The following is a 23,529-nucleotide window of genomic DNA, read 5'->3' on the forward strand; positions in this document are numbered from 1 at the left end:
AACTCCAAACATATCTTATATTGTGTAAACAGACATGGTTAAATAATATGATAATGCATATGACTATCGACTTACACTGTACATCTACGAATAACTCAGAGTGACTGCTCCCAACTGTCGTGTTACATCCAGTAGGCTCCATAACGTTTAAAGCAGTACACCTGTACAAATCGGCTTGTGATCGCTTTATTACACTCAAGAAGAGAGTCTGTGATGTACTGATGACATGTTCATCGTAAGATCTTGTCCATTTGATCTGCGTCTCCGTCGGATATCCAGGTACGAATTGACATTTCGCAGATGTATCTAGGCCCTCCAGAACCGTGATGTTGTATAATGTGGAAACCGCAGGAGGGTCTGAAAATAATCATGTATAGGGTAGGTAGATTGTGATGTTAATATTAGTTTTAGTAAAATTGAGTTTGACCACCACTGAATACAGTCGACATTTTTTCTTTGTATGTTTACAACATACGAAAACCGATTGAGACATATTGCTCAAAGGTCATTATTCACGTCACACTTTAACTCTGGCAAGTGGGTGATAAACAGGCTCCATAAGACGCCAACAAGACCAAATTCTAAAACGTACATATTTATATCAAGTACAAAACGCCTTTAACGTTAAAACCAGACCGACAAGCAGCATGCCACTGTCTCTACGTATTGATTACAAACTCCCTTTAACGCACACTTTCTGGCTCTCGCCCTTTCTTTGTCTATCCCCCCTCTTCTCACCAACAATATTCTCATAATTTTATATATTTTTTTAAACAAAACGGGGGAAAATCCACATTCTTTTGCGGACAGCTTTGTTTTTATCAAAATCGATTCAGAAGAGAGACTCTCAAAATCTAATCATACCATTAACTTCTTGCTGTAGAACTTATAATTGTGTTGGCATAACTTTGATGACATTTTTCAAATATATATTATTTATTTCGCTATTGTCAATTTTAATGCCCATGCTTTATGTTTTACTATTTAAATTACTATACCGGGGATAGCCGGGGAAATGGGCCGTGTTTTTTACCTTCCAGATTGCCCCTCAGTACCGGGTGAATGCGGTGGATTTACCCAGGGTTGGCTGGACCGAAAGTCAAAGTCCCCGCTATTCCCTTGGAAGGCCGTGGTTACAATTGACTAGTGCAATACACATGTACAGTATAAAAGTTACATCAATAATATCAGAAAATAAAACCTTATATAAGTGAAATGACTGTTTTAATTTTCTCAGTTCTTTGTTCTTATCCACTTGTTTTCTTTGATCGATTTGTAGTAAAGTGCCCTGTTATTAAAGTGGCCTGTTTCTTACGGGCATTGACGCTATGGAGGCCGTCATGATATTCTTTTTCAAGGCAAGGGCCTATAAACCATAGGTTCGTGGTAAAGGCGAGATCTTAAAACGGAATGTTTTCTCTGTTATTTACATTTTCGATTTTCTGCAATGTCAAAGTCACTACAATTTTATCATGTGCTTGAAGTGGTTCAAATTTAGACCTGACCAAATATTTGGAAATGCTCAAATGATGAATTACTCTTACAAGTCTAAAATGTTTTTATGATAGTAAGTACGGAATGAATACAATAGTTTTCTTTTTGGTCTTCGAATAATGTAACGTTACTATGAGGAATGTTGCCTTTACAATATATCCACGTTTAAATTGAAGTTGATAGTAAAGCACTGGATCTTATTGCCATTTGTTAAATATTGAGACAGATTTTCATGTGATACAATCAAAACCTTTTCTTTTATAACTGAAAACCCATGTTTGCAATTAAAAAGCATTTCTTGACATAATTGTAAGATAAATTTGGTAAGAAATTAACTTCTTCTTTTTTTAATTTTTCGCTTTGCGCTCGCCTCTGAATTGCCTTAAATTTAATAAAGTTTTTATTTCGCTCGCTCGCTCCTACATTTTTTTTTGGCAAAATCCGTAGGACGAATGATCAATTTGTTGTGGCATTATCTCATTGTCTATTAACATCAATAATAACCATTGCTATTAATTGTAGCATTGTACTGGAACAAGAGCATTCGTATAACAATAATCCTGAATGCCAACTGGTCTTAATACTCCAGAAAGACTTTAAATATGTTAAACAGATAAACTTTATGTTGCATATATGGTATTAAATTCAAAATAAACACATTATATGTAAGTTTACAAAACAAATATAAATTCACTCACTTGCTCAAATTTCTTTTCAGAGGAAATCCGATCTCGAAAACATCGCATTAATTCTTGGAAAAGATTTACATTAAGGTCGTCCCGAACGTCACTTGAACTGTGCTTTAAGAGCACTTGTGAAAGAACTTTCGTTATATATATATATTTATTGTTTTACTATAGACTTACATAACAACATCATGGTAAAAGACGTAGCTGTAATTCCATTTACAGCATCAGTAAAATTCGGCTCCATCTTGTTCTGTACAGTTAGACTATAGACGTTATTTTCTGATGGTTGTATTCTTGTTATGGACAGCTGCCTGTTGTTGACTACTTGACCTGATGGAAATGTCCACCGGAAGATATCAGGCATCGGGTTTCCCGTGCTCGAGCACAATAGAGAGACGTTACTGTCCTGGATGACTTTTATGATCCCATATGATACATTCGCCCTTCCAATGGTGCACTGAGGAGAAGTTGGAGGTACTGGCATTGAAAATAAATTAGATACTTTTATCACTTTAACAGTGCATATATGGTATTAACAACTATAATGCAAATCGTTTTAAGTTCAAAGCTAACGTAACAAAAAATGTTGCAAAGGTCGAATGTGAACGATGAAACAGTTATAATGTTATCTGTAATCTTAAACTGACCGATAAAAAAGACCGTAACAGATATCGACACATAAGAACATAATAAATAAAACAAAAATGAAACAATTATCAATCAGTTCATATTAAATCCGAAACGAATAAGACAATTATAGAAGTTAAGTTTTTTACCTCATCAATATTTATGGACATTTAAGATTAAAAAATATTTGTCACTTGTTCTAAGTGTCAGTGGTAAACTATTTAATTTGATATTATTATAACACTTACACAGGACTTTAACGTTCAGAGTACCCGAAGCCGATCTAGGAACATCCTCAAATCCGGTCGGGTCGAGCGTGTTGGAGGCTACACACGTTCTAGAGACGGCCGTGTGTGCGGTGAACGTCCACAGCTGACCGGTTCCGCTCCAGGAGGAGAATGTGGGTACAGGGTTGCCGGTGGAGACGCAGCCTACAGTGGTTGTGTTGCCCGAGATGACGGAGAGGCTGTTTTCGGTGATAATGGAGCCAGTGATTCCACCGAAATGAAACGTTGGGCTGCTTGGAGGGTCTTACGCATGTATGAAAATATACAACTTGTTTAGGAAGCAACATGCAAGAAGGTAGAGAAAACATAACAAGTTAAATTTGTGACGATGAATGATACATACATATATGATGTCATAAATGTCTACTTACAAAGAAGTCGAATGCTGAATGAAGTCCGAACACTTCCTGTTTCAGAACTCCCATTTGAAAACGACATGGAGTTATGTGCGGTGACTTCAAATGGACCTTCAGTCTGAATATTAATAACGGAGAGTTGATGATCATTGGCGTTTCCACCTGGCCATGACCACGAGTATCCGGGGTTGGGTTTACTGCTGGTGGTACAATCAATGGTAAAAGTAGACCCACCGACAACTTTTATGGTTCCAGAATTCAGGGATGCTGCCGACCCAACGGAACATTTGATGGGATCCGGAGGATCTGGAGGAAGGATATTAATAATAATATAATGACATATTAGGTGCAGTGTTGGAGTTCGTTCCACGAATTGTGCATTTAATATTTTAGGCTCTGTCGTCATGAGTAAAAAACAAAAAGAAATCAAACGATGATTTGTTGACAAAATCCTATTATGTCAAACACTCACAATATACAGTGACCGTTACATTGATAGTATTCGTCATCGACTCTGCGGTGAGTCCCGTAGGCTGTAAAATATTGCTGGCACTTATGGTAAACACGCCGTCGTTGTTCCTGCTAATGCCGTCCAGAGTCAAAGAGTTGAAGGATGCCATACCGGGAGGAATCCAATTAATGTTCGGAGAAGGGTTTCCGGAGCTGGAGCAGTTAAGTGTAAACACCTGACCCTCGCGGAGAAACAATTGCCCTTTCACCATCGTTCCCGCGTAGATGCATTTCGGCACTGTGGGTCCATCTAAGGATAATACTAGTAAGAGTTATATCGACCATGGGAAAAAAGATGTACCTAAGATAACATTATTTACTTATGCATTGTTAGTGCTAAATTAATTTCTTGTACATCGATTATTTTTGAATTTTCGTATACTGGGCCTCTCCCTGGAATTTTCATTATATTATTGTACACATCTGATCATCTCGGAAACGAAATGGACCTAGTATCTCCACTTCCGCTTATATGCATGTCGGAACCTTATATCTATCTGTGGAAAGAGTGTTTTCAGCATTATTAAAACAATAAAACTAATATAAATATATTAAAAGTATCATGCAATTCAAAAGACTAAAGCTACGAGTTACAGATGTTGGAGACATCTGATCCTCGCACACACACGATCACCCGCTATTTCAGTCCCGAGTCTTTGCGTGTTGTTGAACCAGCTTGGAAAAACAAAATACCAAATGCGTTGTTTTTACATCCAACCTGTTACACTGATTGATAATTTTATCATTTAAAAAAGGATATTGGACATTACTTCATAACATTTATCTAAAATTAATATTATTCGACAGAACAAATTTTACTTACACAGCACATTCAAAGTTGACCTTGCCGATGTCCTTACATCTCCCCCGTTATCTGCTGTACAGAAGAGAGCATTGCTTTGATCTGTGGTTCTAGGAGTTAATTGTAACACGCTTGTGGTGATGCCGTTTAAGGTTGAGACCGTGGCTTGCGAAGAAATGTCTGTTCCTCCCTTAAACCAACGTACAGTGGCTGCGGGACGTCCAACGTCAGTCTCACATTTTATTTGACGGGGTCGGTTCTCTATCACAAAGAGTGGGTTGTTGGTTGGTGTCAGAGTTATGCGGGTTATTTGCACTGTAAATATATACATATTTATTAGTGTGAATTTCTATAAACGAATGCACAATTAAAGCAGACGTCTGTCTGACTCTTAAAGCAACATGTCATGTGACAGTGACATTGAAAACTTACACAAACCTAACAGATAATTATGAGCAGTATTTTTTGTTTTGAAGGACATCTCCATCTTACATCGACAAATTAAGGACTGCCAATTTCAGCAATGCCCCACCAGCTGTATGCGATAGAAAGGTTTTCGGAAACGCCATGTATTTATTTGCATATATTTGCATATATTTGATTTTCTAAATGCCTGTTGCTTTGAAAATATTCAATTATCTTAATATAATTAAACCGTTAAGTTATAGGTTGCCTTGGATTTCAGAAAACGTACAGTTCATAGGCACAATTTGTAAATCGGTGACAGACAACACATTTATATTTTGCAAAGTGTAAGAACAAACACCAGGGTGGTTGTTACCTTCTAAATTTGAATAAGGTAAATAATTTGGTCCAATGTCACCGAGTGCATTGTTATGTTTTCAATTGTCACTAAAATGGCTTAACCCATTTTAAAGAGATTAAAATAAAGGGCTTTAAATAAAGTTTAAAATTGGAAGTATAAAAAGTTTTTCTCTAAAAAATGGAAGTTAAAGCCTCTCAAACGCAAAGAATGTTTCGCCAGTGGTACAACTATTTGGAAAAAAAATAAAATGTGAAATAAATAGCTGCTAAGTATTCCAACCAGACAAACTTGTATCCAATCAATTAATTTGTTTCAAATTTAAAGAAAATATGGCATTAGATGTTACATTTACACAAGGTTTTGGTATTTTCAAATTGCATGCATTTAATTTTGAAGTGCTTTCTTAAATTGTTTTTGTTCTCCCAAAGACTTAATTTTGAAAAGTTTATCCCATTTCTAGAAATTAGTATATATTCAAGCCTTCTTAATTGAGACCCTTGGTTAAGATTTAGTTTAATCTACAATCCGAGTTTGCCAATTTTGGACACAAATTTCCCCAAATATACACACTTTTAAAATATAAATAATATAATGGTATATTTTAAAAAAGAAAATGTAGGACAACTTTTTACTCATTTAACCAAATTAGTTGCAGCAAATAGGAAGAGCTATTTACTATGTGGAAATATAAGCGCAGTTTTAAAAGTAGTAAGCGGTCTAATCAGATGAACTGCTGTTTTAGCTTCAGTACCAGCCATATAGTTGTAGTAGCAGTTGCTGATGCCATTCCCGCAGAAATGACCGTTATGTTAGAAAAACACACATTGAAGGAAAAAGCATTACTTAAAGCTCAAAATAGAAATTTCAAACAACTTAATTCTTACACACAAAATACCAGGATGTCATTGCAACAGAATATTAACGGACACGAACAAAAAATCTGTTTTAAATTGAATTTTAAAACTTCAAAAACAAGCTAATTACGTTGTGCCACTTGAAATATATATAACACGATATACACTAAATGGGTATGGAGAACATAAATACTATGCTTAAATAATATATAAGCATTAATATAGATGGGAAAAATAGTAAAACACATTACTTTGATTATGTCTGTAGCTTTGATTAAAGAAAATATCAAAGGTTTCAACTTTTTGAGCGCCGATGAGAAAAATAAAGAAATAAAACATATACTGGGAAAAAACAGACTATAAGGAATATGGAGGGAAAAGTATTGCATCACAAGATAGTTAAGTTCTTATTTTTTAGATTTTATAAATTAATTTCTTAGGAAAAGAAGATGTAGGTCGATACCAGTCGTTGCAACTGAAAGAAAAAATGAAGCCAACACGAAAGAATAAAGAAGTATGTATGCTGCTGGCACATATCTGAATATAGAGCCAGGATTTATTAAATTACAAACAGAGTAAAAAGTGCCTTTTCTTAAAATGATAGAGCAAGATGGAGATCTGTGTACCTAAAAGCGTGAATATTTTGTTCTTTTTTCAATATAAAAGGATGATATGACCAGAACCAATTTAGACAAGCTATGCATGATGGTATTAACACCGAAGTATCTAAGGATATTAAAATGCTGAATATGAAGCTAATATATTAAGTAAACACGGTTTTAAAATATAGCTCGAATTAATTGTAAAGCCGCTTTCTATTGTTCTTGATAGTAAAATAAAGCACCGGCGGCATGGAATAAAATCAAATATAGCACTAAAATCACATTTATAAAACCAATCAAGATAAGCAACAAGTTTGTTTCTTTCAATCAAAGGGTAAACGGTTTATTTATGGAAACAATAAAGTTGAAACATTAAATGATATAAACAATGAACTTCAGATTGGATTTCAAAAGGATCTGGTTGGACAATTAAAAGTGTTGATAAACATATCCTATCCACTGTTAAGTATAAGCCTTTAAAAGGTTTCTCATATCTACCATTACCAGAAGTCGTGTTTAAAAACAGACTAGGAATAATTAATAATAAGAATAAATTGACAGTGAATGTTTCTGCTGGTGTCACAAAATCACCCACAAAGAATAACTAAATAAAAGAAACACACAGAACAACTTAACTATGAAGGTATTCAGTTTCCAGTAAAGATAAAAGATATCCCAAAAATAGAAAGATCTAATGAAATAAGATCTTATAAATATATATAGAGTTAATTGTACCAATTAAAGTATCCCAAATTTATCCATTATGTATTTCAAAGACTATAAATCCCCAAAATGGGACGATTGATCCTTTATTCATAGAGCACAATAAAGCATCCCGTTATGTATACATACAATATAACACATTAATGAATACACAGTCATAATCGAAAGTTCTTTTGTAAATATTTCATCCAGTACTTCACAGAGGAAAAAATACTCATAGCTCATACAGATGTTTGTTTAGTTATAAATTGTGCGCAAAAGATAAAATAACGAATTCCGGTAAAGAATAAACTAAGGTTTGAAAATTATCACAAACAATTAATTGCTCCATTTGTTATTTTTGGTGATTTTGATGCGATAGTTAAACCAGCTTATACACCATCAGGAAAATCAACCACTGCTTATCAAAATCATACTGCTTGCGGATATGGATATAAGGTAGTTCAAAGGTGTATCGTGGTCTTAGTTTAATATATCGTTTGATACAGAACACCTTAAAAAAGAAAAGTATTGTGCCAAAATAATTAAGGAACATTTTAATAAAGAACTTATAACAAATAAGCAAAAGTAATTTAGTGTTTATTGAAAGTATACATTTTCTTCATTAATCTCTTGCAAATCTGGTTAATAATCTACCTTCCCAGGCATTTACTTTCACACGGCAGTGCTTTCATGATGACGTTGAATTAATGAAAAGAACATGAGTTTACCCATACGATTATATGAATGAATGTGTGGAGATAAACTAGTTGAAAGACAATGGGAGATTATCATGATCTTTCCCTACAAACAGGTGTTATTTCATTAGCAGATGTAAACACCAAAGACATATAACACAAAAACAAAAACTCACAAACAAGAAACACGAAAAAACATCACATAACTCCACAAACAACATATTTAAGGTACACAGTGCTATGTACCGCCTTGGAATGGTCAGTAAAATGTAAATTTACTGGGGGTTTAAACCAGTTTGCGTGCAAAACCTCACTCTTATCCAAAAATACTTGTATGGGGTACTACAATTTAGATCCTTGTCACTACTTTTGTTTTCCTTGTCTTGCTTGGGATGAAAGTCTAAAATGACAAATTTGCAACTAGATTTGTTACTGATATTACATTTAATGATTGAAAAGGACTATGCGGCGGCATAAGTTACATCTCTAACAGATATTAGAAATCAAATAATAAGTACATTAGTAATTATAATAAGAATGCATATGATAAGTTCATAATGTACCTAGATGCAATTAATTTATACGTATAGGCTTTGAGTCAACCACTTCCAACAGGTAACTTCAGATGGGCGGACCCAAAACACTTTAATGATCTAAAAGATTATTGTAGTATTGATTGTGATCTTAAATGACCTAAGAAGATACATGATCTAAACTCCGACTTTTCATGAGCACCTGAAAAGTTGGTGAAAAAATAATGGTAATCTCCCTACTGCCAAAACCTTAAAAGCAATTTCAACTTAACATGTGATAAAAAAAACAAAACTAATTTCAACACTCTTGAACAAAGAAAAGTAAGTATGTACTTCACAAACTAAAGTGCACAGGATATTACAATTTGATGAAAAGGCATACTTAGAATAATATATTGACTTTAATACACAAAATGGAACTAACGTCAACAATTGGATTTAAGAAACACTTCTTTAAATTGATAAATAACTCAATATTTGGAAACACAATGGAAAACAATCTTCGTAAAAGCGTATGTCCCACTCTTACACACGATAAAAATATACTTGAAAAGCATGCGGCTAGGGAAACATTTGTTTTTGCCACATGGTTAACGACGATTTATTTGTAATTTATTAAATTAAACAACAGTTACTTCTTATTCGACCCTGTCATGTTGTAATGTCCATTACTAAGTAAGTACCGTAAGTATGATTACAATAACATTTTTAAGAAAGGGTAAAGAGAATGTAATCCTATTTTTACAGACACTGACTCTCTTTGTTATGAAATAATAAATACACAAGATGCATATCAGGATTTACATGCTTATAAACATATTTTTGAAAACAGAGATTACGTAAATAACACTTTAATGGCAATAAGAAAGTTATTGGTAAAATTTAGGACAAGGCAGCAGGCTGAATTCGTTGGGCTCCGATCAAAATGTTTTCATATACATTAAATAACAAAGCGTCAAAATGTTACAGAATAACCAAAGGAGTTGTAAAACAAAAAATAGTATTTAACGATTACAAAGAAACACTCTTTAAGACATTAACAATGAAACAAAAGTTGAACACCATCAGATTAAGCAAACACAATTTAAAAGCTACACCATCACAAAGACTAGTTTATCTTGTTTTGATAATAAGAGATTTATTTTTGGCGACAGTACGCAGTAAAACACAGTACCATATGAACACTAGTAAACACTGTTCAATCAAATCCTGAAAGGGTACCCAATAATTAAGTTATCTGAATAACCTAACCATTTAACAAGAGCTATTTTTCTTGTAATCCTATCTAATACGGGCTCTAAACCGAGCGAAGCTCGGCAGAGCCCTATTACGGTCACACATAGCACTACTTTCATTCAAAAATTGCACATACTATCAGCCTGAAAAAAAGAAGTAAAGGGGATGGAACCAGTATTTTTTCTGTTCATAAATTTTATTGAGCGCGTGTATGCCGGAAACCAGCGAAATAGCGCCCTACTAGTTATTAAAATAATTCAAGATATGCTTAGATATTCTTATAAACAATTACTATGAATACTTTGGGTAAACTCAAAAAGACGAATAAAACATATTTCTATAGATTGTCTGAGATATATATATATATACTTAGTTTTCACTTGTTTGCTAAAGATATTCATACGCATTGTTTACCATTCTATACGAAGTCGAAGGTCACACTTGACAGTTAGTAGTTGTCATTTTAGGCTTTACAATATCGATACTATTTAGATGTTTGACAGTTGTTGATCGGATAGAAATTGCGAAGAATTAATTCCTGTTGGATTACCGATTTAATTACGACCATGGATTATACCGGTACACATAGCAGAGCTTGTCACGTCAGCAAGGTACAGTATGATTATTTTCATTTTTGTAAAAACACTTTTCAGTAAATCATACAATGAAGATATCAATTTCATAAACTTATGACATGCGGTTGACCAGTTCAGAAATCGCTATGGCTGAGCGAGATATTGTCCCTGAAAAGATGGATGGGGTGTACCGTCTGTGATTAACCTCAACAATGGATGAGTGAGATGTTTTGACTGAGATCAAAGGATGGGAACACCTTTCAATTACCAACACACTGGTTGAGGGATTGAAACTAAAAAGATATACAGGAATTGTGTGACAGGTGAACTCTTGTGCCATGCAACACCACTTTTGTGTACATTAAAAAGTTGGGCGGGGAGGGTGCGGGAGGGGTATCCCCTCCTGCTAAGTGAAACCATGGCGGAGCGCAAGATTATGACTGAAAAGATCAATGGACGGTTGCGGTCTGACACCATGTGAATGATAAAGATTGTAATATGTAATATTAAAATTTTTAATATGTAAAAATATACGACCAAAAGTGGATTATTATTTTATTATATGTATCATAGAGTACACAGTGACAAACACATTTTTTATAATTCTCAGACCACGAGATCACCCAAGGGACCGAATCGCCCTAATCAGATAGCTCGACTGGCCACAACTGCAGTCCAAATACCAGGTAACTGAAATGCAACACCATTTTTTTGTGACAGATGTTATTAAATTATGAAGTTGGAAGGGGAGGGTGCGGGAGGGGTTTCCCCTCCTGCCAAAAAAACCCATGGCGGAACGCAAGATTATGACTGAAAAGATAAATAGACAGTTGCGGTCCAACACCATGGCTTTGTGAGCTATTGTGACTGCAAATATGAATGGTTTTGCTTTGATCCACATATTGTGTGAAAGATTGTAAATAAATAGTGCCGAGTGACCCCTCGTGCCAAGCAACACTATGGGAGATGAGAGATTGTGACTGAATATGTTGAGAGGAAGGCTGACAGCATAAGAGTGCAAGATTGTGATTGAAAGACAAATCGGCTAATGCGGGCTGATGGTTTTGCTGTGGGCCACAGATCGCGTGAAATATTGTAACTATATAGTCAGTCCAGGGTGTGAAGAAGGCGAACCATCCTGCCAAACAACCTCCATGACTGAGTGAGAGTTGCCGTACCCTTTCCATGAAACAACATGGCTTTGTGAGAGAATCATCAATGTTACTAAAATACACTTACTTTACAGGTGCACTTGTATGTTATTAAGCTGTGCAATTCTTTATTCATACGTTCTGTTGTATATGTATTTTAAAACTGAGGTGCACCTCTTACATAAATACAACTGCACCTCTATATTTAAGATGTAGGTGCACATCTTTAATATACAACTGCACCTCTATATTTAGACCGTCATGCCTTTTCTTAGACCTGCACCTTAAAAAATTAGGTGCAACTTCATTTTTTCAATTTACATCGCCGTTCAGTAATTTTCACCCAAATGGTAAGTCAAACTGTACTGGCTTGCTCACACTCAATCTCATGGTCAAGTTTGTTATAAAATTGCCATTGTGTCAAAATTTCTGCTTGTTAATTAGTAAAAAAGTCTAAATGAAATGCCTAAAGAAGTTTGTGTTGTTGACAGTTAATACTGTAAACACCTTCTGCGATTCACTCAAATCTGTATGCGATAATGCACCAGTCAATTGTAACCACGCCCCCCCCCCCAGGTCCGGGGAATAGTGGGGACTTTGATATTTGGTCCAGCCAAACCCGGCTAAAATCCCCACCCTGTGGGGACGAACAGATGGTAAAATCCCCGCCAAATGCCCCTGCACCCCAGGGACCCTAGGTAAGGCCCATTCCCCGCTATATTTAGAGCGAAGACAAAATCTCTGCATTCACCCGGCACTGCTGGCCACCTGAAAAATAAACACACGGCCCATTTCCCTGTCTATCCCCTGTATACCCCCGGACCTGGGGGGAGCCGTGGTTACAATTGACTGGTGCATAAGACCCCAGCTTCTCAATAAATCTCAAGTGAACGGACTTAAAAAGCTTGAACCTGTAATAAAATATTTCCATTAATTGGGGCAAAGAAACATGACATACAAAATAAAAAGTCATGTACATACAGTGTACTAATGCTCAATAGCAATATGTTTGGTCATAAAGAAGTTGATTTACTATAGTATAGGACAATTAGATTTCAGTGTAAATCACTTGTAAATGGGATATGTCAGATTTGCACAAATTACAAACTTTTTTTTGTATTTTAGAATGCATCCATGCCACCTGGGTTTTGACAAAACAGCTGTGGACTGATTTTCAGCAATGCAGGTATTGCCATGTTAGAATTGCCATGTAATGTATTACTGGAGGCAATAAGTTTGAAAATAAACCGAACTTTTGTCAAGGTTTCCCTGAAATAAATTGTCATTATGTCACTTGCTCTAAGCTCTTTGATATTAACATTTGCTTGTTATGACATCATGATCAGTGTTTATTTCAATATTGTGCTCCGATTGGATTAGAGCTACACCATTAACTATTGATATGGCGGTTCCAAATATCAGCTTTTCTTGATTGTATAAGCTCATTGATATACTGTTTGTTTCTTTCCTAATTATATTTCTTTCTTTGGTCTGTATTGTGCATCTATTCCCACATTTTGTTTGCTCTTTTAAGCAAATATACATAATTGCAAACAAGTATCAAAACTTACTACACATACATGTATGATGCAGAATGATGTTTCATTTTAAATAGTGTGCATATGATTTTCAGCTAATCAAAAAGAAAAACATCCACTTAAACAATCACAGCAACACAATGAGATCCCTATCTGAAGAAATACTGCTTCTTTTCATTAATTCATACTATCAAACATTCATGAATATATTTATTTATTTGAAGTTTATACATTGAAAAATTGACATTTCTGAAGGCAAAAGAAAAAAGGTGATCCGGTCTCATTGAGATTAGAACCTTTTCCCTTTATGCATTAAGAAAACACCTAAATACACTCAAAATGCCTTAAAGGGACTGAACACCAGATTGGCACCAAAAATCTTTTTAATGTATTGAATCTCAGGACAATCATTTAATAAAATGCTGTCAAAACGTTCAATCTGTGAGAGTGCAGCTTTAAAACACTTATTTATTGTTTATTTCTATAGCCAGCCTGGTTGCTGAAGCCACATAAGTATTTTCAAGGACAAGAACCAATGCTGATCAAAACGTGGTCTTGTGATGGAATTCCATACCTGTTCTTGGCAATGATTTCCGAGAAAGGAATATCCTCTCCAAGTAAGAAATAATTCTAAGTATGTATGGTTTCAACGCTTTCAAAATGCATCAAGGTACTCAATTAGTTGAGATTAACCTTTGAGTTGTTAAAAACTGATTGCAAAATGTCCAAAAGAATATATATATATATATATATATATATATATATATATATATATATATATATATTTAAAAAAACTGTCATGAAAATCTTTGAATTAATGAACTTAAATAAATGCCTACGTAAAAGGTTGTGTATGCCTCAAATGAGTGTTTACAGGCATTTTTCATACTTTAACAGTATAAGCAGACACTTTTATCCTGTGTCAAACACTGATTTTGTGTATTGCTTGTTATTGTTGTCCCAATAAGCTCCAGTTACATGTAGCTGCGGATTTTCGCCCTTGGCATCCAGGAGAAGCAGCTCTGAATCCAATAGTTCAGAAGAATAAAGTAAGTCAACTCTATAGTACTTGTTTGTGTGTAAATGATTCCAAAGAGTGAGATTTATAGCAAAGCAGGTGTAAATAAGCAACTTATAGACAATGGTAAAGTGCTGTACTCTTGATTTTAAGCCAAATCTAGTCTTCAAAACAGATACTTAATGCATTTTTTTTTAAACTAGGGCATATTTATGCTATCGCTGCATTTTCTACATCATGTAGCCACCATATACATGAAAACACTAGCAGTTGTCATGAATCTTTCAGTTTTGGTGTTTTTTTTTGCCATTTTTTTGTTGCGCCATTTGTCCCGGAAGCAATCAATGTGGCATATAGTGGTGATTAGAATGTCTATAAACACATTATCACTTAATTATTTTTGTTAAACTGAACATATCTGTTACCTTTGTATAAAACTGGACCAGAAAAGCATAAATTTGACAAGTTGAGGGATTTCAGTTTGGCACCATGTCATTTTTTATATAAAACGCTAAGCCGATAAAGTGAAAAAATCTTATAAGAGTAGGCAGGCAATTTTTGTGGTGCTGTTTTATAGACACCATTGAAAGTTACAAGGAGAACTTTACTTGGTCAGATTATTCCAATGCATGAGGAAACAATGGCTCTTAAAAAGTTTGCGGCTAACCATTTGATGGAAATGGCTATTTCTGCCTTTTAAGAAAACACCACAGGTGCTAATACTCATTCTTTAAGTGTTTAAGATATCATTGCCAAACTTGCAGTATGTGTTGCATACAGCCTGAAATTAAACTATAGGGATTTTGAAGTCTGTTTAAATTGCAAAAACATGATATGCAACGACAGTTTTGAAGAGAAAAGCCAGGTGAGTGTTTATATGAAACATATACTAAAAACAATTGTGGTCTTGGGCCATATTTACATACTTTTAACAAAGGTGACTTCATTTGTTAGTGTGATAGCCTCTTCATCTGTGTCAATGTGAACAAATTGACCCTTGTGTATTACTTCAATTGGTTTTAATCTGTTTCAGATCGGGATCCATCACTTCAGTACCATATTCACAAGTAACGCAGGATACCAGATTGGCATCTGGGTTTGAACTCTTCAGTACTGTATTCACCAGTAACGTTTTATCCAGGATACCAGAGTGGCATCTGGGATTGATCTCTTCAGTACTGTATTCACCAGTAACGTTTTATCCAGGATACCAGAGTGGCATCAGGGATTGATCTCTTCAGTACTGTATTCACCAGTAACGTTTAATCAAGGATACCAGAGTGGCATCAGGAATTGATCTCTTCAGTACCGTATTCACAAGTAACGTTTTATCCAGGATACCAGAGTGGCATCAGGGATTGATCTCTTCAGTACCATATTCACAAGTAACGTTTTATCCAGGATACCAGAGTTGGCATATGGGGCCGATCACTTCAGTACCCTAGTATACCAGAGTGCATATTGGATCTGGGATTGATGACTTCAGTACCGTCATCAAAAACATTTAAACTAAGAGACAATAATTGCATATGCATCTCAAAGTGTTCTCAAAAGAGCATCATAAACTCTAATAAATACCTTTTAATTTTGATTTACAAGTGAAAGTGGTTAAATTTTATGAAAAACCTCACTTAAACACTAGTGTTGTTTTTTTGAAAGTGTTTGTAGAACATCTTTATTTTTTTAAAAACATCTTTCTTATCATGTTATAAATTATTGAAATTGTTTTAAACATCTTGCAGAAATGTTATTTGTCAGTATTGTAGAATTAACTTTCATGTTTTTGTACCATATGATGGCATATCTTCTTTAGCTAAAAACCAGGCCCTGATTCCATTATATATTTCCGATTTTCATAGATATATGTTAATTTTGTATATTAGCACAAAAACACAAGTTATTGGATGTTCATTTTTGAGTCGTATACAGTAATGTGAAAGCGCTCAATATAATGCTGGAACTAACTTTGTTAGCCCAGGCACAGATTCAGCCCTGGGCTTAAGGGCTGAAGCCCCCCCCCCCCCAGCTGGTCTCAAAGATATGCTTAGGGGAGGGCTGGTCTTTTTTTTCTTTATTTGTTGACAAATGCAAGGCTGATTTGTCCATTTTCTTGCAGAGTATTCCCTTATCACTAGATCAATACATCATGGTTTATTTCAGTCATCTGGTCAGTAGGCCACTAATCCCTTGCCAGGGGTGGGGGCAATTAACTTTGTCTAGAATACCGTGCGTTGTTAAAATTAAAACTAAGCCTAGTACGTTCTGAACAATGAAGTGTATTTGCAAAGGATATAGTTTTAAACTGAATGAGCTAATGAATGAGCTAATGTAAGCATAATTATAGTACATTCTTGTTCTGATTATGTTGTGAACTGTTAAATTGCTGTATTGTGAATTTATTACAAGTTTACAACATATATATATATATGTGACGCGTCATGAGACTTTTGGCCCGAAACCGATAGCCTCGATTTCGAGAAAAACGTGCGCAAAGTTGAAGCGTAAAAAATAAGAAAGTAACGAAGTTTTTATCGTTAAAACAACCATTAAACAATTGGTCACCCTAGATTGTTCAATCAAATATAGTCTTTAAAATGTAATGTTCATAGAAATAGTGTTTTTTAACCACTTTCTTTCGTATTGTTTATTACTTTTGGTGTTATCTCCCGTAGTAGTTGTCATGAGCTATTTTTTAACCCAAATTTGAGGATGTAGGTCAAGCTGAACCAAAGGCAATTTTCATCAAATTAGGAATTTGTTGGTAAGTAGAATTATTTTCATTGTTTAAGCATATAATTTAACAAATGTGTATATCTTTAATGTAATGCAATATATCCTAAATTCGGTCAAATGGATGGAAATTGATCGCAGGAAAAGAAAGCGGAAGTGAAATTTGACAGTCTGACATTGAAAATGTAAACAGATCAAAATCTAGCAGATATTCTCTTTTTGCATACTTATGATGACTGAAAAAGGACATAATCAATTTTTCATCATCTTACCGCGGCCAACTATCAATACAAGTATTGATGGATTTTACGAATTATTTTTAATTTAGTTTAACTGTCTTTTTAGCTATGTTGATGAATTTAAAGTTGTAGATGAACTTTTTTTTGCAATGTTGATTTATGTGCATAACAAACCATCTCATGAGGTTCAGGTACATTGAAAAAAAATTATGTTATGATGAAGATGATCATGATGTTTATGAAAATAAAAGACTAATGCAGATGGGGGAAATGTTTATCTAGAATTAGAGCACAATACTCTAAAAGCCAGGACCAATATTAAGGACTGTAGCTGCAAGCTGCTTTTTGAGTATGCATGACATTCAGACTAACAGGAAATTTCTTTGGCATGCATTTTTGTGTACATGTTGATCTGCCGGGGCATCACCCCAACTATAAACAGTTAATGATTTGTATTTCTCTAAATACATATCTTTAGAACATTATGATCAAATGTGAATTTCAGGTCAAGCACCTGCTGTACATAGAACAACAATCCATTACAGCTTTGACTATGCCAAGCAGGTCTTCTACCCATATTAGGCACAGCAAGAGTGCCCTGCTTTGAAGTGTTCTGTAAATCACATGGTAAATTTTATTTACAAATTGAGTGGTTAATACAGTTTTGCCATTTGACTAAATTATTATTGGGGAAATGGAAAACCTTTATATTTTGTAAATTCACTGAAAAAACAGAGAAGCGCTCACATTTGCTCTGCGGCGCTCTTGTTTAAATATTTTATATCACCTTTATTCAAAGTTCTTACTTGAACATAAAATTAAAGTGTAAATAAATATATATATATATACACATCTTTTCTATTTCAAAGTGTGTTTTTTTCAGGTTCACAGATATCTCAGTGATGGAGGGTTTAGTTGTTATGTGGCCATTGGTGTGGTACCTCATTTTCAACATCATCCATATAGAGAAGACTCTGCATACCTGCACATTGACAACTGTGTTGGGTGGAATAAAAACAATGCAGTCATTGGGTATGATTGACAAAAGCAGTGTTGAAGTACATCACTTATGCACTGCATATTGACACATGAGAACATTAGAATAACAAAACAATGTAACATTTATTATTTTTTCAATACAAGTAATCAGAAATCTCAAAATATTAATTAGTCTTATAAAAATAGTTGGGCTTAAATCTGTTCTCTTACTTCTCTAAATGTCATGGATTGAAGGCAATCAGTTCAATAAATTGTATGTAATTCTATGTTTAAGGGTCTGATGTATTCTGAAGGGAGAGAAACAGCATTTACTTAAATGAATGCAGGTGACATAAAGTTCAGTGCTGTGTGAGATTTGGTCTGTGGAAGGTAAGTTGTAAGAATGTTGTTTTTTTGTTTTGTTTTTAATTTTGGTGCTTTAAATGTTGATTTAAAGCCAAATTAAAGGATTTTGTTTATACAAATATTGACTTTTGGTACTTTATTTAAACACTGAAGTTGGTTATAATACCTTATTATATAAAAGAAAGCTTGTGTTAAAACAATAGGTATTATATCATGATATAAACAACATGTTTATTTATTCAGACCAAATGGAGGCAGCACACATCCTTTGTGGATTGATGACCTTGGCAAACTGGTTATATTCTTTGACTGGTTGGAGTACACCAAGTGACCCCTGAAGTCCATTCCAAACTTGAGGAAATATCATCACTTCAGGTATAACAAAAGTATTATAGACAGTATCACTGCCTGTGTATGTATATCTATGAACATAAGTCAAAAACAATTTTAGATATTTTTTGTCCATTTTATTCAGATGTGAGTTTTGATGTTCAAATAAATTAGCATAATTTATTCCAAACACTAAGTAATGTACATATATGAACATTATTTTGCAGAACTTCAGCTGACCACCCAGTGAGTGAATTCATGAGAGAGCATGCCAAGGACAGTGAGATTGAAGTTAAGATTGACAAGCCCACAACAATGGCTTTTCCATTGAGAGTACCCTGAACGCATCCAACTAAAAGGACTTAATGCAAAAAGGCTCTGATCCCTTAAATAAGTGAAAAAACTAATATACTGATATGTGATCTTTATAAACTAAATATAAGATTTGAGAATGAGCCTGTTACTGAGCTGATGAAAACGTGTATCATTTTTTATTGACAATTATTTATTCAATAGGAACATGTTCATATGAAATGAAGCTACCAGTGATTTTGAGTGAAAAACTGTGGTTTTAGCAAATGAGTGATAGAAGGGTGCTACACCCTGTCCTTTGTTGGTAGAGCCCCTCTGCCATAATGGAGACCACTATATGATTATTATTAATACAAACTTAAACCAATCTGGCAGTTGAAGCCTATAAATGCTTGAATTGAAGACATTTATAATATTGTTTGTCAATATTAATTACTCACAGCCTGATAAAATGTACCTTAACAACCTTTCAGTTTTCTTCAATATCTTTATAAAACCTTCCTGAATCCTATAAACATTTTCAGCTTTAACTTTTACCTATGAATAAGCATTGAAAATATAATTTGTCAGGTACTATGTGACCAATTGCATACCTCTTGAAACTACATAATGACGTGTACATGCTTAGTAGTTAGCGTGTTAAATAAATTGTTTTCATTTTTGTAAAATGTAAATGTGCCCATTTATTAACTGATCTAATTTTACAATAGTGTAAATTGTGTAGGATTGTTATGTTTATTTAATTAAGAGTATATTTACTACCATTTCATGTTTTATGAGCAATGAATGACTACACAAAAAATCACATTTGAGGTAAAGTTAGTGTGATTATAATCATGTTTGTGGCCTGTTGCCATGATAACCAGGATAAAAAACAAACCCTTAAATATCATTCAAATAAGATAAATTATAGTAAATTACAGTGGTAACATACTTTAACTTCTAGATATTCATTGGTTTGTATTAGGTGCAAGTTCCAACCTAATGTCAATTTATTGTGAAAAATTGCCAATAAACTACGGTACTTGGCAAAGAGTTTTTATTTATTTTGATTTTTTTTTAATGTCAAATACATACACCATGTACAGTAAGGTTTGAGGATATCAATTAACAAATCAATTATTATTGAATGCTTCATATGGCATTTATTGTATATTTAAATGCAAATATAACCCCAAAACGCCTTTTTCAATAATGGTTGCCATGGTAACAAATTAATTTTCATTTATTTTCTCAATAATAATTGAGAATGGTTTTGAAAATATATTGTTGTCGTTATAATGTGGGAATTGTGTATATTGTGATGAATATTTATTGCATCTGTGAATACAAATGTTTCAATCAATTCTTGAACTTTACCGAATTTCTAGCTGTGTCTTAACCAAGTGCCCTTCTAGTTTTTGTCATAATTTCGTTAAAAATAGGAATTTTTGAATTTTCTTTTCAGTATTTTTATCCTAAAGAATAGTACAGTCAGAAATAACTCATATCTCATTTTCGCCCAAAAAGTGGTTTCGGGCCAAAAATCCCATGACTGGTCACATATGTTGTAAACTTGTAATATATTCACATATATATAATTTATATATTATATATTAATAGCAATAACTCATGTTTTGTTGAATAATCTATGTGCTTGTTTTTTTAAAATGTTACAGATGTATTGTTGTTGAATGTTTATTATTCAGTTTAAAGTCTTATATTTCAAATAATTAAATATGTTCATACTTTCTGCATACATTGTTATATTCAATGATGAAATGGTGCTAACAACATCAACTACAGGGAATTTATATTCATTTCAAACTGCTGAGGGGGTCAAACCATTTTTTGGGGTAATTTGCAGAACCTTAAACATCTAAAATATACACAATGCTGTTTTACATATTAAAATAGTAAAGTAAAGGTTGATTGTCAGATAACTGTGATCATTAATTTTAAGTTAAGGTTTGTTTACCTTGTTATGTTCAAAGTAGGAATCATTATTTTGTTCTCTAACTGCTTGTATGATATTCAGTATAAGGTAAATAAGAATATTTATTTTGTTTGTAATTATGTGTTTTCTCAATCATTAAAATATTAAATTTGCTTTACATTGCCTTAACCTTACTTGTGATGCACCTAAATGATCTAAGTGCTATGTGCAGTAAAATATTTCCTCATTACCTTTTTGAATGTTCAATTAAAGCATTCAATAACAACGGCCTTTCATTCATTAAATATGTGATAAATACGAATATTATGTTTGGAAAGTCATTGTTTAAAAACACTATTATAGAAGTCCTTTCCCTCATCTACCAAGAGTTTTACTGGTTTTCTGTTTGACTTAGTAACTATACTATCAAAGGTATTCATAACAGAAGTACCTGTTTCATGTTTTAATGGCATAACCCACGCATATTTACTAAAAACATCATAATAATTAATAACATAATTTTAATATATATTTGTAAATTTGATTCAATTTAGAAAAGGCCTGCATGTCAAACAGATCTACTTACCATATCGCATCAATACAACCAGCCAACCACTTGGACTCCATCTACAATAATATGTACAACACAATAACTTTGCACACTGATATTCCCGTCAGTCAATTTAAATCCTCGTTGTTGATTTACCTCATTAAACCAGGGTCAGTTGATTTCATATGTGAGGTAAATAGGTACCAATGATGTTTTTAACTTTAGAATCAGCATCAAGTAATATATTATTAAAGATCCCCATGTCCTATAAAATGATGATTTATAATGTGTTCATTTTTGGATGGGTCAAACGGGTTCTAGCTCTTTGTATGTCATAGAAAGAATGACCCTTCTGTATCTTCTTAATTAAAATAAACAATAGTCACCACAAATTACACTTGACCTTTCTTGATATTGAATATTGTTGTATTTTAGGGGTAGCACATTCACATCATTTAGTGGGGGAAACTTAAATTGATCAAAATGAAGTGAAGAATTATGCAGCACCAGAGTGTTCCATTGCCAGTTTTATCGTCAAGATTTAAGATCAGGCACTCATTTTTTTGTAGTATTTGTAATAGATCACAGAGCCAAATTATGGAAAAACTTTGTTAACACTCCAGAGGTTACAAATTCAGCCCAAATATCCTGGAAATTTGTCAGAAAGGTTGTTTTGTTGATTTCTAGCTCAAGTTAAAATATGGGTCATCTGGGGTCAAAAACTAGGTCACAGAGCCCACATATGGAAAAACCTTGTTACCACTCTAGAGGTAACATTTTCAGTCCAAATATCCTGTATTTGTCAGAAAGGATGTTTTGATATTTTTTAGGTCAAGTTCGAATATGGGTCATCTAGGGTCAAACACTAGGTCACAGAGCCCAAATATGGAAAAACCTTGTTAACTTTCTAGTTTGTAAGGTTTACTCTTGAAGCAGGGCTTTTTAGGGTTTCTATTTTTAGCAACAAGGGATTATATGTTATATATTATTAATTCTTCAAGTTAGTCACTGCTTAGGTAAAAATTGTTCTTTTTATAGGTTTATAGGTTAGGAAATATTATATCTGTTTATTTTTTAGAATAATTTCATCTTTACCAAATCATGAATTTAATAATCGGACTTTTCCATTGAACTATATGTAGACTATTGTAATTTACAATCTTATCTTTTATGTGGTTAGTGAATACACCTTATATATAAATAAGACTTTAAATCTTATGCATAGTTGGTTTTGCGTCACGGCGGGGTCAAGCCATAATGCAGCCAATGGGTGCGGGCAGACCTTGATAAACTCGAATAAACAAACAAAACATTATGCATAGTTGGAAAGCCATGATGTGTTGGAAGGAAATTGCGACAAGTTACTTTAGGCTGGTCATAATGTAGTTTTATCAAATCCTTAAACTTTATAGCAGTTATATATTTCATTGGATGGTGCGCTGTCCCTCGTTTGTGTGTCTTACACTATTGCTTGTGAAAATCAAATTTAGCCTCTGGGGTCAAAAATCGCTATGCCATAAGCTTTCCTGTGGACTTATCGAAAATCTTCTCGATTGAGACCGCTAGGCCCAGACCTTCAATAATTTGTTATAAGCATCATATAGTGGTCCTCTACCAAAATTGTGCAAATTAGGCCCCTTCGGTCAAAATCAAAACCATGTTCACAATTCT

The 23,529-nt window shown here is 33.8% G+C and overlaps 1 protein-coding gene and 1 long non-coding RNA gene across 3 annotated transcripts in view; one reads left to right on the forward strand and one right to left on the reverse strand.

The window, feature by feature from the left end:
• The window catches only part of LOC128234658 (hemicentin-2-like), a 56,609-nt gene that overhangs the window by 21,527 nt on the left and 11,553 nt on the right, over positions 1–23,529 (reverse strand). The window contains exons 4-9 of the mRNA XM_052949033.1: positions 4,787–5,080; positions 3,926–4,213; positions 3,469–3,759; positions 3,059–3,340; positions 2,361–2,660; positions 76–357 (exon numbers count right to left, since the gene is read on the reverse strand). Of these exons, the coding sequence (XP_052804993.1) occupies positions 76–357; positions 2,361–2,660; positions 3,059–3,340; positions 3,469–3,759; positions 3,926–4,213; positions 4,787–5,080 (1,737 nt within the window). The remainder of the gene's footprint in view (positions 1–75; positions 358–2,360; positions 2,661–3,058; positions 3,341–3,468; positions 3,760–3,925; positions 4,214–4,786; positions 5,081–23,529) is intronic.
• On the forward strand, positions 17,126–21,330 carry LOC128234662 (uncharacterized). Of its 2 annotated transcripts, none has more exons than XR_008260991.1 (6): positions 17,126–17,199; positions 17,913–18,034; positions 18,291–18,439; positions 18,681–18,775; positions 18,995–19,126; positions 19,309–21,330. It is a non-coding gene; the product is annotated as an uncharacterized LOC128234662 (long non-coding RNA). The 2 variants fall into 2 exon arrangements; XR_008260990.1 differs by lacking the exon at positions 17,126–17,199 and adding an exon at positions 17,326–17,461.

Source organism: Mya arenaria, chromosome 5, assembly GCF_026914265.1.
Source record: "Mya arenaria isolate MELC-2E11 chromosome 5, ASM2691426v1".
Lineage (NCBI taxonomy): Eukaryota > Metazoa > Mollusca > Bivalvia > Myida > Myidae > Mya > Mya arenaria.